Consider the following 16216-nt stretch of genomic DNA (forward strand, 5'->3'; position numbering starts at 1 on the left):
AGGTTTGGGGATGGGGAATGGCACTTCACTCCATCTGCCCTCCGCTAATCCCCAGACAAACGCGGCTCTTCCATCTGTGCAGCCGGAGCCGCCGAGCCCATCACACCAGCCACTTAATCTAAATGGCTTTGGCCAAAGATAAGGTCATTAATTACACTGGGATTAGAAAACAGTCCAGGCCCGGCGTGGCTTGGCTCGCCATCAATTAAAGTCCTCGGCACCCTGGTCTGGCTGAGCATCGAGCCCAGAGCCTGAGCTGGAGGAGCTCTGTGTCCTTGTTGACCGGGCACCATCCCGGTGGCACCGCCTGTCCTCGGGGCAGTCCCCTCGTTGGACACTGGCGTTTTGGCACGGTGCTGGTGTGCTCCTGTCCCAGGCAGGGCTGGGTGCTAGGCGGAGCAGAGGCAGATCCAGGGGTCCCCTGGCACTGTGGCAGCCCAAATCCTGGTGCCCAGCAGTGAGAGGTGCACAGGCAGCACCTCCTCATCTGCATCCCGTTGTGTGCTGCCTCCAGCAACTCCTGCCACACCAAGCTGCCCCTGACTTGCTGCCCACAAGGGTAGCCACTGTCCTCTGAGCTTAGATGTTTGTGATGATCAAGGAGTTGTACATCCCTCTTGGTTCCCTTTTCTCACCCGGTTTTGGCTCTAAAATACTCTGACAGGAAATGTCTCATCCGTGCAGTGCTGCCCTTTGCCAGGGTGGCACATGCCACCTGCTCTGCCCTGAGAAGTGCCACATTGGGGACAGCTAGGGCTGGGATGTGGCACGAATTTGGCCTCATCCCTCACAAGCAAGGGGCATCACAGGGGGGATGTTATGGGCTCTGTGCCAGGACCCCACCGGCACTGGGACACCGGGACACAGCTGCCACCTCTCCCAGCACCGGTGACCAGCTGGTGTCTGTGCCCGTGCTCACTGGTGGCTTTAAAGGATCTGACTGTCCCTTGATTCCTGTTGGAGAGTCCCGGGTGGTGACACTGTCCTGGCTCTTCCCAACCCAGTTCCCACACTGCAGGGACACTCCTCAGATGGGCCAGGGACCATCTGGGGGACGGTGTCACCTGGGGACATCAGCTCCTGCAGACACGCTGCAGCTGCAGCCACCACACTGAGCCATGTCCTGGCCTCATCCTCAGCTCCCAGGTGGGATCCTTGTGCTGTGGAGCACCGGGGGGATTTAACCCTCGGGGTCCATGTGGGCTCAGCAGGGCTGGCTGGCACCGCTGCCATCACAGGGCTGGTGGGTCAAAGGAGCTGATGGGGAAACTGAGGCACGGCCAGGGCATGGAGCCGCTCGGGAGCAGCACAGGACATTGGGGAGCCTGTGGCCCATCCGATGCCTTGGCAGCGTTTCAGGTGGTTGTGGCAAAGTCAAATGTTGCAAGAGCCTAAAAATAAAAGGAGCTGTTGGCTGGGGTTGTGCAAGAGCATGTCCCCATCCTGCCCCGCGCGGGAGTTTGGAGGATTTGGCGGCAAACCCGGCCGTGCACGGCAGGATCCTGGCACTGCGCCCAGGAAATGCCAGGATCCAAAGGGCTGGGGACTGTCCGCCCTCTCTGTCCTCTCTGTGCCACCCTGTGTCTGATGAGGGGGGTCCGTGTAGGTTTGGGGACATGGGGGCCAAACTGCGCTGCAGGTGGCTGGGATGGGTGTCCCCGTGGTGGTACCCGGAGGAATTCCAGAGGGGTGCAGAGCTTGAGGAGCTGTGGGGACACTGCCCACGTGCCCCCCAGCACACACGGGGCAGTGGGGAAACTGAGGCAGAGCCTGCCAGAGTCACCTTGCACGAGGCTCTGGGTCTGTGGTGTCACTTGTGGGGTGTCCGTTGTCCCCCCCGGACATGCAGGGCAGAGGGAGGAACAGCGGGGCCGGTAGCTGCCGTGTGCCCGGCGGGAAAGGTGGCGGGAAGGAGGGGGCTGGCAGGACACCAAACCCCAGGGGACTTGGCCCTGTGCCACAGCAGCGCAGCCGCGCTGGGGCCAGTCCTGGGGGTCCCCTTTGGGGGGTGACACAGCCCCAGCCAAGGTCCTGCCATGCGGGGGTGTCCCCCCGCTCGGGGGGCTGCGAGTGCGAGGCCGAGTGTGTGCCCCCAGGGTTGGCTTGGCACGGGTGGGGCCGGCGTGGCTGCCTTGTCACGGTGTCACAGAGCCATCTGCCGGCAAAGGGCCCGTGGCACCCAGCCACAGCCTCCAGCAGCAGCCCAGTGCTCCCAGTCTGCAGCTGAACTGGGGAAGGAAGGAGCCCTGAGTGGCACCCTGGGCTATTGTCCCTCCTGGTCACTGTGGGAGGTGGGAGTTGCCCCACAGGGTGTCACGGTCCCTGGTATGGGACATAGTAGAGACAGCCCCGCTCTGGCCACAAACAGATTAAATGTCATTTTATTTCACCCCCCCCTTGCCCTCAAAAAATGTAGAAAAGAAGAGGTGAGTGTGGATTTAATTGCTCATATTAAAAATCTACCAGGTGAGACTGAGCCGTTTCCTCCAGAGTCAGTGCAGATCCACAGGGATACTTCTTCCTTCTCCTCTTCATCTTCCTCCTCTTCCGCTTGGGGACCAGGATGGGGACAGGGGCACCAGCTGCCCGCTCCCCAAGGTGCCCCCGTGCCATGGGCACCCTGCTGCCAGCCCCACCAGCACTTCCCTTGCCCGGGTCTCTCCTGCCCGGCCCCGGCCCCCCCACCGCGGTGTCCCCAAGGAGCCACCCACACCTCGTGTCCAGGAGTGGGTGCTGATTTGGGGGTGGGAAAGGGAGGGGGGACAGGAGCTCGTGGCGGGGGAGGTTGGCCTGGGGCCGTTTTGATTTGCTTTTTAGTATTTCTGTGTATTCCTCGTTGTCCCTTTTCCCTCTGTACAAAATGAGCTGTATGGTCATGGTTGTTGGTGACACGGTGACACGCGCGGCTCCGGCGGCCGCCCCGCGCTCACTGCAGCAGGGCCCGGATCTGTTTGGACGTGGTGTCATCGTTGAGGTGCCGAGTGGTGTACCTGGACGGGGAGGGGACACGGGTCACAGCCCCCTGAGTCACTCTGCTGTCACCTCAGAGTGCTGCCAGGGACGCCACGTCCCCGATGTGTCCCCAAGACCCCGTCTCACCTCAGAGCATTCAGGAGCCCCTCGGTGCTGGTTGAGGGTTGGTCTTTCAAGACTTTAATGCAGCCTTTCATCTGATGGGGGCAGAGAGAGAGGCTGTGAGCTCCCTGAGGGGGCTGTCCCCCTTCCTCCCCATCCTCGTCCTCACTGCTCAAGCCACTGAGAGGGACCTCAGGGATCACGGCTCCTGGGATGAGTGGCATGGCCTGAGACCCCACAGGTGTGACCCCACGTTGACTCACATCAATCTTGGAGGTCTTGGCGAAGGCCCCCACAGGGTGGACGTGGTCGTAGAGGATGATGACACCCACCATCACCCTCATGCAGAAGAGCAGGGTCTCGGTGTTGGTGAAGCGGCTCCGGTACTCCCTGTGCCAGGAGAGAGGCTGCCTGAGCCTGGGCAGGGTGGCAGAGGGACCCCAGGACAGAGATGTCCCCCCAGACCCCGACATGGGGTACTCACGGGGTCTCCAGCATCACCCTGCACACACAGGCCATGGTGCTCAGGCAGTCGGTCGTGTCCTCAATGGGGAGGGTCTTGTTCTGAAACCCAGCAGGTCCCAGCTGCTGTTTCCACCCCCAGCCCCATGTGTGGTGGCTGGAGGGAGGGGTTTGCCTACCTTGAGGGTCCCCCCCAGCCTCCCTCACCTCTGAAACGAACTTGGTGGTGGCATTGCTGAGTGTTTTCAGCATGGGGGTGGCCTCGGCGTAGAAGAGGGACATCCTGTTGGCCATCTCGTTGTTCACCTCACTCTCTGCATCCAGCTGGGGGGGTGTGATGAGGGTCACTGGGGTGGCTGAGCCCCCCCCAAGCCATTCCCAGCCCTGTGAACCCGTGGGGGAGGCCACGGGGGGAACAGCAGAGCCCTCTCACCTGCAGGTTGTTGATGCGATTCCGGCTGATGGTCCGTCTGTAGTAGCTGAAATCGTTCTGGATGGCGGGGTTGGTCATCTGAGGGGGGGACACCAGGGTCAGGGGTCCCGAGGGACTCTGCTGGCTCACAGGGGCCCAGTGTGGGGACCCCCCTCGTCGTCCCCCCCGCACAGGGAGGCACCTTGAGCTCATCGAAGCTCAGGGTGAAGTGCAGGATCTCGGCGAACTGCTTGGCCAAGGCTTGCTCCCGCTCCAGGTGCTGGGTCGGGGCGTAGGGAGGGCTGGTGAGCGCCTCCAGCAGGCTCCGCAGGGCGTTCTCTGCGGACAGAGCACTCCCGGTCCCTCTCTGCACCTCCACACCCCCTCCGAGGGGAAACTGAGGCACAGCTCAGCCTCCCGAGCTGAGCACACACTCCTGCAGCCAGGACTGTCGCAGCCTCCGGCGCGGGGGATGCAGGATGCACGGCGGGGATGCAGGAGGCAGCTCAGACACTCACCCAGCCGCAGGGAGAACTCGTAGAAGCGTTTCAGCTTGGCGACCAAGGGGCACACGGCGCTCCAGGCGCGCTCCTGCAGCCGCAGGTCCCCGGGGTTTTGGATGGCCTGGGAGGGAGAGCTCCAGCGGTTGCCCCAAGCCGCGGTGGGTGGGCGGGCAGGGGGGCGCCGGGGCTGCACCCACCTCTCGGATCTCCTGCCCGGCGCCCGTGTAGGACTGCAGCTCGGCCAGGATGGTCTGTGCCTCCTCCAGCACGGCGTTCACCTGGTTCCACACCGCCGTCTCGGCCTCCGTCGGCTGCGCATCTGCAGGGCAGCGCCCCGGGGAGAGAAACCCGGAGGGCTCTGAGCGGGGCCCGGGGCGGCGAGAGCCAGAGCGAGGTGCCAGCACCCCGTGCCACGGCTCCCCCGCCGGCCCGCAGCCCTTCCTGGCGGGATTCTCCCCCTGATCCGTTCTCCTTGCCCGAGCTCAAGTCAAGCCGTGGAGTTGGGGGGGGGCAGGTGGGGGTGAGTCCTGGCTGCCCTGTGCCCGCGGTCCTGCTCACCACGAGGGGTTCCCGAGCAGCCCTCGGCCACAAGAGGCTGCAAAGTGCCCCGGGGGAGAGGTGAGGAGCGACAGCCCCCGGCCACGGGTCTGGCCCCCCCTCCCCGGGGACACTCCCGGATGGCAAAGGTGGGGGGAGGACGTCTGGGATGGGCGCGATGCGATGGGCGACGGGGACAAAGAACTCAAAATGGTGTGGATGTGGAACTCAGGATAAGGACGAAACGAAAACGGAAAATAAAAATCCCATCTCACTTTCAAAGTCAAGGAAAAAATTAGGGCCTTGGTCAAGTTCGTTATAAGTCAACACTTTTAGAAGGTTCCCCATGTGAAACCTGCAAGAGAAGAAACAAGAGGAAAAAAGCATGATGGTGAGGTGGAGCCCGGGGAAGAGGTGCTGGGCTGCGGGCAGCGGCGGTGGCCGGAGCCCCGTCCTCCCTCCGCTGCTCCCCGGGGGCTCGGGGGGCTCCGGGGGTGACCCCGCGGCTGCTCCCGGCCCCGGTGTGCAGCCTCTTCCCCTCCCTGATGGTGATGAGCGCTGGCGGATGGGGTGATGGACAGGGAGGAGCGAAGGGAGGAGAAGCCGCCGGGAAGTCCCTGAAGTCCCCGGAGTCTCGGCTACAGCCAAATCCCTGTTCTAGGGCAGAGCCAGCCCCGAAATGAGGGGTCCTGGGGAGCCCCCAGAACCTGTGCCGCGGGGCTGTGGAGGGGATTGGAAGCAGGAAAAGTTCGTGCTGCCTGAAAGGAGCCAGGAGGAGCAGGAAGATCCCTCGCCGTGGGAGTGGGGGGCTGTGTGACCCCAGCCCGGCCTATTTTGGGGGATGCTGGAGTCAGAGGGGATGTGGGGAGCTGTGCACGGCCTGTCCCCGCTGGGGATGGAACTGGGGCCAGGGCTGGGGCGAGCAGATGCGGCTGAACTCTTTTCACCCTCCTCACTCTTGCTCTGAGCTGCGCCCTGGGAGGAATCGCGGGAGGGGGAGTCAGAGGAGCCCTGGGGCTGTGCCCGGCCTGGCATCCTGTCACAGCGGCCACTGTGTCCTGTGCCCCCCGTGTCCATCCCGGGGGGGCGAGAGCTGTCCTTTCCTGTCCTTTAGATCCATGGGAAGCTGAGGCACGTCCCTGCTCCCCATCACTTGGTGCAGGCTGCGGCCACCGCACTGACCTTCCCAGCAGTGCAGGTGGTGGCACGGATCATTCCCTCCTTCTCTCCCAGCCTCCAGGCTGTCCCTGTCCTGGCCGTGTCACGGGACATGCCACACGGCCACCAGTGCCATCAGCTAACAGCAGTGGGTGTGTGCCTGAGGAGGTGCCGGGCCAGGTCCTGCTGCATCCTGCATCCCACCACTCAGCCAGGAGGTCTGCCCCACTCTTTGAGGGATGGGACATCTTCTTGGGGGTCCCCTGCCCCATTTTGGAGACTTTTTCAGGGCCCCAAGGCACCTGGGGACACGGGGATGCTGTGCCTGTCCCCATCCTCTGGACAGCAGCCATGGTGGCAGCCCTGGTGCCCTCCCCATGCCCACCCTACTCATGGGACTTACTTTCAAAATCCAGGAAAAAATGAGGACAGTTTTCTAAATCTTTGCCCAATACCTTTATCAGGTTGCCCATGGCCAGCAGACCTGAGCGAGAGAAACAGAACAGAGTGGAACAGCACCGGTGCCACCTCAGTGTGACACCCCAAGTGCCACCCCTGGGCCCCCAAGTGCCACCACTACGGCACCTCCCTGTGCCCACCCCACTCCGTCCTGGCTGGGCACACAGCTGTGAGCATCTCCTGGAATGTCACAGCTCTCCCAGCACTTCTGCCACTTCCAGAGGTGGGAAGGGAAGAGAGGTGAGGGTCTGGGGGCCTTGTGCTCCTGGGGCACCCCTGGCCATGCTGCCACCCCTGAGACACCCCAGTCCCTCACCCCTGGTGTCCCCAAGCGATGAGGGGCCGCCCCCAGGTGTTCCCCATGGTGCCATGCCATTCCCTTGGGCTATGGGGCTGGGCATCCCTCATGGGCAAGGGAAGACCTCAAGTGGGAACTGTGCCCCACAAACCCAGTTTGGAGGTCTGGTGCCCGTGCCAGACCATCCTACCCACCCCACAGCCATGGCCTGGGGTCCTTACCTCAGCACCTGGTGTGGCAGTGGTGGCTACGGCAGGAGCAGGGGCTGTGCCACCCACCTGGGTCACTTCATGGGCTGGCAGGGACCTGTGGGCAGGAGGGCAAGAGGGTCAGGGCACCCCACTGGGCACCTCCCTGCCCTGGGGACCCATGGGTGGGTGACCAGGTGGGGAAGCACGGTGAGACACTGACTCTCCCCCTCCATCTCATGCTGCCACAAGCCTTCACCTCATTTACCTTGATTATTTTTTTATTGCCACCGGGAGAGCTCACCAGGCATCAGGGTGAGCATCCCCATCCCTCTTCACCCCTTGAGGGACCTGCCAGCAGCTCGGGGATAACCCCAGAGTGGAACCATCTGTCCCCATCTCCCCTTGGAGAGGCCAAGATCCCGAGGGATGACTTTGCCAGCTCCAGTGGTTGGGTTTGCTCTTTCCTGAGCACTGCCTGAAGATCCCTTTATGCCGACGATGAGCTACAACCCAAAATCCTGCAGGCAGTGGGATGCTCCCCCAGATCCCTGCACCCCACCTTTCCTACAGGGATGTGGGGGGGGGGGGGTCAGGATTGGCCCCATGGTGTCAGCAGGCACCAGGAAGCAGCCGCGGGACTCAGCAGGTTGTAATTAAGTGCTTGGGTTTAATTAATGAGGCTGGGGAAGGGGAGAGGGAGAGCTGGAGCAGCAGGGGGAGGGATGGGATGGCCTCGTGCCTGGAATGAGGCTGTGCCCCCCCAGCCAGTGCTCCCCAGTCAGCCCCAGTACAGACCATTGGTATCAACAGTGATGGCTCTGCCTTCCTCCTCATCCTCCTCTTCCTCCTCCCAGGCCCAGTAAGTGATGGCTTTACACTGGGGCTGCACAAGCCTGAAATGCATCTGGTTTTGGGGGTGATTGGGGTACATCAAATACACCTAGACCTGCTGCAGTCACCCCGAGGTTCATCCTGCTGAGCACTGGGGTGTTTTGAAAGGGTGCTGGGAGGTGCCTTGGGTGCTGGGGGGGTCCCTGGGGTGCTGGGGCAATCGGTGGGGTGGGAGATTGGCACCTGCTCTGCTCTGGTACTGGTACACAGCCTGTGACCAGCGTGTGGACATCGTCCTGCCCGTGCCACGGTTGTCCTTGATGGGCAGCTTGGGGCTGGGATTTGTCACTGCTGAGCCCTGCCTGTGCCCAGGGAAGGGGCACGGGTGGGTCCCCAGAGTGAGGACACCCCGGGGTGACTTCAGAGCCGTGGCACAGGGGTTGGGTGCCAGGTGAGGGTTTAGGGATTGCTGCAGCCCCTTGGGCTGGGGGGTGGCTCTGCTTGGGGTTCAGTCCCTGTTTTGTGCCATTTCCTTGGTCCCAGATGCTTAAAACCCCCCTGTGGCACTTGGGGAGGGGGCACAGCACATCCCTCCCGGGGGCGCTGTGCCCAGGGCGAGGGGCTGCCCCCAGTGCAGGCTGCCCACTGCTGAACTGGGGGAATCGTGTGCCCCAAATCCTCCGGGAGAGACACCCCAAACCGGCAGCACTCCCAGAGGAGTGTGCTGCCACAGGAGGGCTGGGAACAGCAGGCTCCCTGTCCCCAGCCACACCCGAGGTGGCCCCGGCTTCTGTCCCTCCCTGCGGTGGCCTCGTTGCACCCCAGCCCTGCTCCAGAACCTGCCCCTCTTCCCGCAGCGCCGCCTCTCCTGCCCCATGGGGACCCACGGCGGGTGTCACCTCCCTGGGGACATTCCATCCGATGGGGTGAACCCTCACTCCTGCTCCAAACAGCACCAAATCCTGCATCCAGGAGCATCCCTCCCCCGAGCCGGCAGTGCCCGGGCTGCCCACGCCGGAGGGGCAGCGATGCCCCGGGCTCAGGCCACCCAGTGTCACCGTTTTGGGGCTGTGCCCCTTTGCTGCCGGCGCAGCATCGCCCTGGGCACCGCAGCCTGGTGCAGCGCCGCAGCTCCGGCCGGGGGCTGCCTGCCCCTTCCCCTTGACCTGGCCCCGCTCCCCGCAGCCCCTCACCCGCTGGGTGCCCGCCGGGTGCCCGCTGGGTGCCCCCCAGCCGCCGCCGAGCCCCCCTTGCCGCTGCCCCCCGCCCATGGCCGCGCCGCCAGCGCCGCAGCCGCCGCAGGGTCGGGAGCGCGGTGCCTGAAGGATTTTCCATGGGGGAACACAGTTTATCCCGGGAATCGGGGCGCCGGGGCCAGATCTCACCCCAGGATCAGCCGGGGCACCCCCAGCCCTGAGCAGGGTGGAGTTGTGGGGGTTTCTCAGCACGGTGACCCCCCCGACCCCCCCTCGGTTCGGAGATCTCCCTGGTAGGAGGGATGTGTGAGACCCCCATGGGGCTGAGCCCCCCCTCGAGTGGGGCCGGGGGGCGCAGGGGGCTCCGCCGTGCCCGGCTGCGGCTGTGGCTGAGCAGGCGGATTTACCGCAGGGCTGCCGGCAGCCGCAGCACCCGCCAGAGCGGGCGGGCACCCACCCGTGCGCCCGCACCCACCCGGGGCCACCGCGGGGCTGCAGCAGCCCCAGGTGGGGCCAACCCGCCCCAGCATCGCCCACCCCATCAGCGCCCACCCCGGCACCCTCCAGCGCTACCGAGCACCGGGCCGGGGGTGCGCAGAGGAGAGAGGGGCTCCTCTGCGAGGGGCTGCCGGAGGGGTCCCTGGGGGACGCAGCCAGCCCCTCGCCCCGCTCCCAGGCCCGCTGGCAGCCCTGTCCCCGCGGCCGTGGCGGCCCGCGCTCACCGTGGCGGTGGGTGGGAGCCCGCGGCGTGGGCAGGCGGTGGCGGCGGCCGGGAGTCTGCGGATGCTGTGCCGAGCGCGGGGTGTCGGGGACGAGCCGCCCGCCGTGTGCGTGAGCCGCCCTGCGCCAGCTGCCGAATGCACCACAAAGACCACCATAGCCCCCCGGCCCCCCCCACGCCACTGGTGACGGTGACGTCTCAAGTGTGAGGGAGACGGGGAGGCTTAACCCCCTGCGTGCCGGCCGGCAAAGCTCTGCGGCCTTGGCGGGGAGAGGGGTCCGGCTGCTGCTCCCCGGCTTTGGGGGACACGGGGACATCGAGAGGGTCCCCCCTCGCCCCCAGTCAGAGCCAGGCCCAGCTCCCAGCAAAGGGGAGGGAAAACCCAAATATTCCCAACTATTCCTTTGCTCCTGCCCCAGTCCATGGGTGGCACCGCTCACCCCGGTCCCCTCTCCGGGGAGGGGGACAAGCACCGGCCCCACCTGGTGTCACCTCAGCGGGGACAAACCAGACCTGAGTGCCAGGCCCTCTGTTTTGGGCAGCAGCACCCTCTGTGCCCCATCAGCTCCCCCAGGACAGGGGCAGAAGGGGTTTGGGTGGCATGAACCAGCACAGAGCTGTTCCTCCAGGGGTGACGTAGGAGGAAGTAAGCCCCAAAATTGGGCTATTTCTGCTTTTCTACCCTGACTCCCCCCTTTTCCCTGACAGTGGGGACATAAAGAGGGAGCCCCCAGTGTTAGGGTCACCCCAGGTCCAGCTTTCCCAGTGGCACCCAGAGCTGCCCCTCAGGGATGAGGGGGGTGGGTGACAACAGCTCCTCACTCCTTTACAGGGGTTTTTGTGCTGGGGGGTCACAGAGGGGCTGGCTGAGCCCCCAGTGCCCCGAGCAGTGACAGTGTCACAGTGGGGTGACCTGGCAGGGCAGTGGGACCAGAGCTGTCGGTGTTCTGGGATCAGCAGCCCTGACTCCTGCTCCCCACAGCCCCCCGCAGTTTGTGGGGCGCTGACCCGGCTGCAGCAGCCCGAGGCAGAGGGGATCTCCCCCAGCGGGCACAGCCCCCCGGGCCGTGCTGCTGCAGCCCGTAGCCGCTGGGGGAAGCTGCAGCCCTTTGCATTCCTTGGAGCCGCTGGATAGGGAGGTTTTTAGGAATCAGCAGCGCCCTGGCAGCTCTGCGCCCCGGGGGTGGGTGTTGGGGGGATGCTGCTGCAAGAGTGGGGAGGGAAAAGCTGTCGCGGAGCCAGCGCTGCCTGCTCAGTGGTGTCCCCCCCAGACACGCCCTGTTGTCCCCAGTGCAAACCCAGGGCCAATATCCCATTTGAACCTGGGCTCAGGCAGGTTTTGGGGTGCTGGGCTCAGCTGGGTGCTCCAGCGGGTGCTCTGCCAGTGTGGTCAGCCCTCCACGACCCCCAGGCATCACCCCAGGACCACGACTTAGGGTGTCAGAGCCCCCAAAAGGACATGCCATGACCACACAGTCACCCCCATCCTCATCTCAAGGGCATCCCTGTCACTTGACACTCCCCTGCCTCTTCAGCACTGCCCCCCCCCCCCCGCCCCCCATCCCTTCGGCACCCCCTCCCCGTGAGCTGGGCCGGGCCAGTCTCAGCCCTGGCAGCCTGTGCCGCTTCAATTAAGCCCTCATTAATTTTTCAGTCCCCCTGAGCACCCCGGGCACGGGCGGTTTGCAGAGCTGCTAATTGGTGTCTTCTCTACTCCTCATCCAAGAACAGCCAGCGGGGCCGGGGGGGCTCATCCTCATCCCCGGCTCTCGGGGACGCTCATGGAGAGGCTCTGGGGCCACACTGAGCCACGTCTCGTGCCTGGGAGAGACTGTGGAGGTGACCCAAAATCCCTGGGGCTGAATCACCTCATTCCAGGTTCGGTCCAGCCCTGGCACAAGGATGCCACGTCCAGCCTGGGGGGGTCCCAGCCCTCCTGCCCCCAGGGCGGGGGAGGATGAAACACTTCAGCCCCACTGCTGCAAATATGTGTGGGTTTTGTAACCCAGCCCTGTCTCACCTCCAGCTGGGGCGGTTTCTGCAGCCACCCCTGCAGCAAGGGTGGGTGCACACCAGGGCAGGCGCCTTGGAGAAGGGCTGAGCACCCCATGGAATCCCACAGCCCCACTGGGGATGGGGTGGGGTGGGATGGGATGAGGAGCAGCCCTGGCTAGCTGGGGACTTCATCCAGGCTCAGAAGCCAGCTGTGGAAGGTGGCACTGGGATCACAGCAGGATGCCAAGGTCACCGGGAAAAGCGCTCGGTGATCTCCATGGAAACATTCCACGTTTGGTCCTGGACATCAAAGTGGTTTTCTTGTCCCTCTCTCCTCTGTGCTTCAGCTCTGCCTCTGTGTCCCAGTGTCCCCTGTGCAGGCAGTGGGGGGCCAGCATCCCCGGGATCCCAGTGCCGACATCTCCCTGCATCCCGGTCCCAGCAGCGCCCCGCATCCCACCTCCAGCATCCCCCAGCCTCGCGGTCGCAGCATCCCGGCCCCATTTCCCCTCGCAGCATCCCAGTACCCCCCAGTATCCCACCTCGACCCCCATCCCGCGGCCCCTCCCGCTTGATTGTCAGCACTCCCAGCCAATGGACGAGCGTCGCCGCCGGGGAGGGCGGGGGGCCCGCGGCTACAAGAGGGGCGGGAGCGGCGGGGGCTGAGCCGGCGGCTGGACCGCGGCCCCTCCGGTACCGGCTCCGCGCCCCGCCCGGCCCCGCCAAGCCGCCACCTGCCCGCGCCGCACCACAGGTAAGGGCCGTCGGGGCTGGAGCCGCGCCCACACCGGGACCCGGTTCCCGCGGTGCGGAGCCGCCGTCGGGGCAGGTACCAGGAGCCGCTTCCTCCGGTGGCCCGGAGCTATCCCATAGTGCGGGTGAGCAGAGCATCCCCGTGCCCCCACCTATCCCCCGAGCCCCGTCCCTGCTCCCCGGGGTGCCAATCCAGAGGTGCTGGGGTGCTCTGTGCTGCCCAGGGTGCAGCCCTGGGGGCGACCGCCGTAATGACGCCCCTCTTGTCCTGTTTTGGCACCAGCAGCCGCTGATCAATCGGTGCTTTGGGGCGGGCGTGGGGTGGCCCTCCGGGGTGCTGTCCCCTGCCCTGGCATGGCTGGGTGCTGCTTGGAAAAGGGACTCGAGGGCTGTGGACCACAGGATGCTGCTCTGGCCAGTTCGAGGGCTGAGCTGTGGTGAGGGGCTGCATCCTCCTGCCAGGGCGGCTGTGGGAGATGCGGGAGGACTTGGATCATGGCAGGTCTGCCCGTGGAGAGTGCCTGGCATGGTTTATAATCAATATCAGCAGTTTAGAACCAGACCGTGGTGCTGAGGGGGTTCGTGGAGCCGAGCTGGGGTGGCTGGGGAAGCCTTGGTTGCTGTGGGTGTCTGGACATTCCCTCAGCTCCGGCTGCTGAGGGCTGGTGGGTTCGGTGCTGCTGTGGCAGACGGTGACAGATGCTGGTGGGATGATGGGGCAGGAAGGAGCTGCTGCCTGTGGGATTTTCTGGGAGCGGGGCTGGCTTGGAGCATGAGGAACCAACCCCACATCACTCACCCCAGGGTGTGCCCCAAGCCCACACAGCCAGGACATCAGACCCCTGAGAGAGGCTGCTTGGTTGGGCTCCAGGTGAACTTCTCCTCAACTTGATGGAGAGAGGAGCTCCAGGAGCTCCTGGAGAACCATCTGCTGCTCCGGCTGAGCGGCGCTGGCAGCCGAGGCTGCGTGGGAGCGGGCACGGCGCGTCTCGGAGCGGCTCCTGCCCACACAGCCAGGGCCTGCCAGGGCTCCCTGCTGCTGCCAGCCCCCTGGCCAGAGCCTGTCCCCACCAAGGGCTGGCCAGGAGCAGCTTGGGCATCGCTGTGGCCAGCTGGATGCTGCCAGGGAGGTTTTCGTGTGCCCCAATGGCAGATTCTTCGTTCTCATCCTTAGAGAAGGTGAAAGGTGTTCCTGCTCACAGCAGTGTGGCTGGAGCTAAATGCTCTTTGAGGTCTTTTCCAACCCAAACCATTCTAGGATTCTATGGTCATGCTCTGGCAAAGGCAATGGGAAGAATTCTGAATTTTTGGTTGCTTTTTGAGTGTTTTCCTGCAGCCCAAAATGAGCCCAGGGGATGGGATGATGCTGCTAGCTGCCCTGGTGGGCTGGACATCTCCAGCAGCAAAGGCCACAGCCACACTTCCAGCTGCTGTCCTGAACGGACACCCATCAGCCAGGTGTATCAGCTCCAGCAAGGAAAAGAGGGATGTGGGATCAGCCAGCTGCCAGGGTGGAGGAGGGCCTGGGAGGAGAACCATCCCTCTTCAGCCTGGAGTGGATTTTCCTTTCCAGGGGCAGCCATGGGCAAGCACAGCAGCAAGCTGGCCCCGGAGATGCTGGATGACCTGGTGAGGAGCACAGAGTTCAGTGAGCAGGAGCTGAAGCAGTGGTACAAGGGCTTCCTCAAGGACTGCCCCACTGGCATCCTCAACCTGGAGGAGTTCCAGCAGCTCTACATCAAGGTGGGCTCCAGCTGGGGGTCTGAGGGCTGCCTGGAGTGCTGGAGCACCTCAGGTGCAGCCTCCACACCAAGTTCCCCATCCTCATGTCAATTCCTCTTCTCTCCTTCCTGCAGTTTTTCCCATATGGAGATGCCTCCAAGTTTGCCCAGCATGCTTTCCGCACCTTTGACAAGAATGGGGATGGCACCATCGACTTCAGGGAGTTCATCTGTGCCCTGTCTGTCACCTCCAGGGGCACCTTTGAGCAGAAACTCAACTGGGCCTTCGAGATGTACGACCTGGACGGGGATGGGAAGATCACACGCCTGGAGATGCTGGAGATCATTGAGGTACTGGTGATTCAAACTGGCAGAATTTGTTTGCTTTTCCCAGGCTTTTCATAGATATTGGGTCTCTCTTAGCACCAAAGAATGAGTTTTCCTACCCAGAGCCTTGTCTGAGAGGTGCTTAATGTGGATCTGATAGAAATGGGTGCCAGCAAAGCAGCAATCCTGTCCCTGTCCCCTGCCTTGTCCTGGGATCTTGTGTCCTTCCAACAATCCCTCTCATTCCCACTCTCATCCTTCTCCAGGCCATTTACAAGATGGTGGGGACTGTGATCATGATGAGGATGAACCAGGACGGGCTGACGCCCCAGCAGCGAGTGGACAAGATCTTCACAAAGATGGACAAGGACAAGGATGACCAGATCTCCCTGGAGGAGTTCAAGGAGGCCGCCAAGAGCGACCCCTCCATCGTCCTGCTCCTGCAGTGTGACATGCAAAAATAGAGCCCTGGGACTCAGGGCTGGACTGGCTGCAGCCAAACTCTGCCCCCTGTGATGGTTTCCATCCCCACTTTTCCCCCGTTTGGCCCCAGGCATGAGCCGCATTCCATCCCTCCTGCTGCCCCTGCTCCGGCTGCACCCTGGGCAGCCCACATTCCACACCTTCCCAGGGCAGAGCCTGCCCTGAGTGTTGTCAGCCTCTCCCACCCTGGAGCTGGACACCCTGCAGCCACTGCTGTGTCCTGGATAACCAACTGTTCCCACATCCCTGTTCCTTTCTCCTTGCTTTCCCCCACCTGGCCCATTCCCTGATCCTAAATGAGACCAATTCTGCCCCCTTTCTGCTGTTTTCCCCCCACTTCCTGGCTTGTGATGTCTCCAGGGAGGCTGAAAAGTCACAGGTCCTGCTACTGGTCCCTCCTTCACTGGAAATTCCCTGGAAAGCTGCCTGGAGAGGCCAGGGCAGGGTCTTGCACCAGTTTTAGCTCTTCCACCTCTTCTTTTCCTGCTGGAAACAGCCAGGGTTGGTCTGGACACTTTAGCAGAGAACAGAAGTGTCCAAAGCCAGCCCTGGATGTGTCCAGTGTCCCATCCCAGAAGCCACCTTCCATCCCATCAGGTGGGTGACATCCACAACTGCCCTTGGTGCTCTGTGGCATTTCTGACCTTCCTGGATATTGAGGTGACCCCTTCTGTCCCAAACTGAAGGGTCAGGAATGTGGGTGTGGAAGGCAGGTCCTGGTGCTGTTCCTGGGTGTGTGGCACTGCTGTGGAGACAGCTGGGTGCTGGATGGGGGCTGTGGGGAGGTGTGTGGATGGTTCCTGTACCTGCTGAGCCTCCTGGCAAAGCTCTGAGGCCACAAGAAACAAATCTGTCTCTTTCCTCTCCTCTCTCTCAGCCTGCTGCATCTATCCCTCCTGTCCCAGGTTAGTGTTTAGTCTGCATGTTGTGGTGTTGATGGCTGTGGTGTCTGTTAGGAGATGGTGAAGTCCTTACCTATTTTTTTAATGGAAAAAATAAACTGTCCCCTGTGTGTGGTGTCCCCCTCTGGATGGTTTATTGGGGCGGGGGGGGCAGCTGACTGGGGAGAGTGAGGTGACAACACTGTGCTTCTG

General features: G+C 63.5%; 2 protein-coding genes across 3 annotated transcripts; one reads left to right on the forward strand and one right to left on the reverse strand.

The window, feature by feature from the left end:
• Positions 1 to 2926: 2926 nt before the first annotated feature.
• LOC310919749 (CYFIP-related Rac1 interactor A-like) lies at positions 2927 to 7178 on the reverse strand (the record flags this gene model as incomplete). Of its 2 annotated transcripts, XM_083879231.1 has the most annotated exons (11): positions 7126 to 7178; positions 6551 to 6631; positions 4650 to 4771; positions 4468 to 4573; positions 4152 to 4288; positions 3971 to 4048; positions 3745 to 3861; positions 3560 to 3639; positions 3339 to 3465; positions 3100 to 3170; positions 2927 to 2990 (listed from the first exon to the last, which is right to left on the reverse strand). In XM_083879231.1, the coding sequence occupies exons 2-11, from the start codon at positions 6618 to 6620 to the stop codon at positions 2927 to 2929; spliced, it is 972 nt and encodes a 323-aa protein (XP_083735357.1). In that variant the 5' UTR covers positions 6621 to 6631; positions 7126 to 7178. The 2 variants fall into 2 exon arrangements, with proteins under 2 accessions (XP_083735357.1, XP_083735358.1); XM_083879232.1 differs by lacking the exons at positions 6551 to 6631; positions 7126 to 7178 and adding an exon at positions 5265 to 5344.
• A 6994-nt stretch (positions 7179 to 14172) lies between these two features.
• Positions 14173 to 15341, forward strand: HPCAL4 (hippocalcin like 4; the record flags this gene model as incomplete). Its single annotated transcript, XM_083879322.1, has 3 exons — positions 14173 to 14334; positions 14448 to 14663; positions 14906 to 15341. The coding sequence occupies 3 exons, from the start codon at positions 14173 to 14175 to the stop codon at positions 15101 to 15103; spliced, it is 576 nt and encodes a 191-aa protein (XP_083735448.1). The 3' UTR covers positions 15104 to 15341.
• Between the last annotated feature and the right edge of the window lie 875 nt (positions 15342 to 16216).

This window comes from Zosterops lateralis (assembly GCF_965231275.1).
Source record: "Zosterops lateralis genome assembly, chromosome: 28".
NCBI classification, from domain to species: Eukaryota; Metazoa; Chordata; class Aves; order Passeriformes; family Zosteropidae; genus Zosterops; species Zosterops lateralis.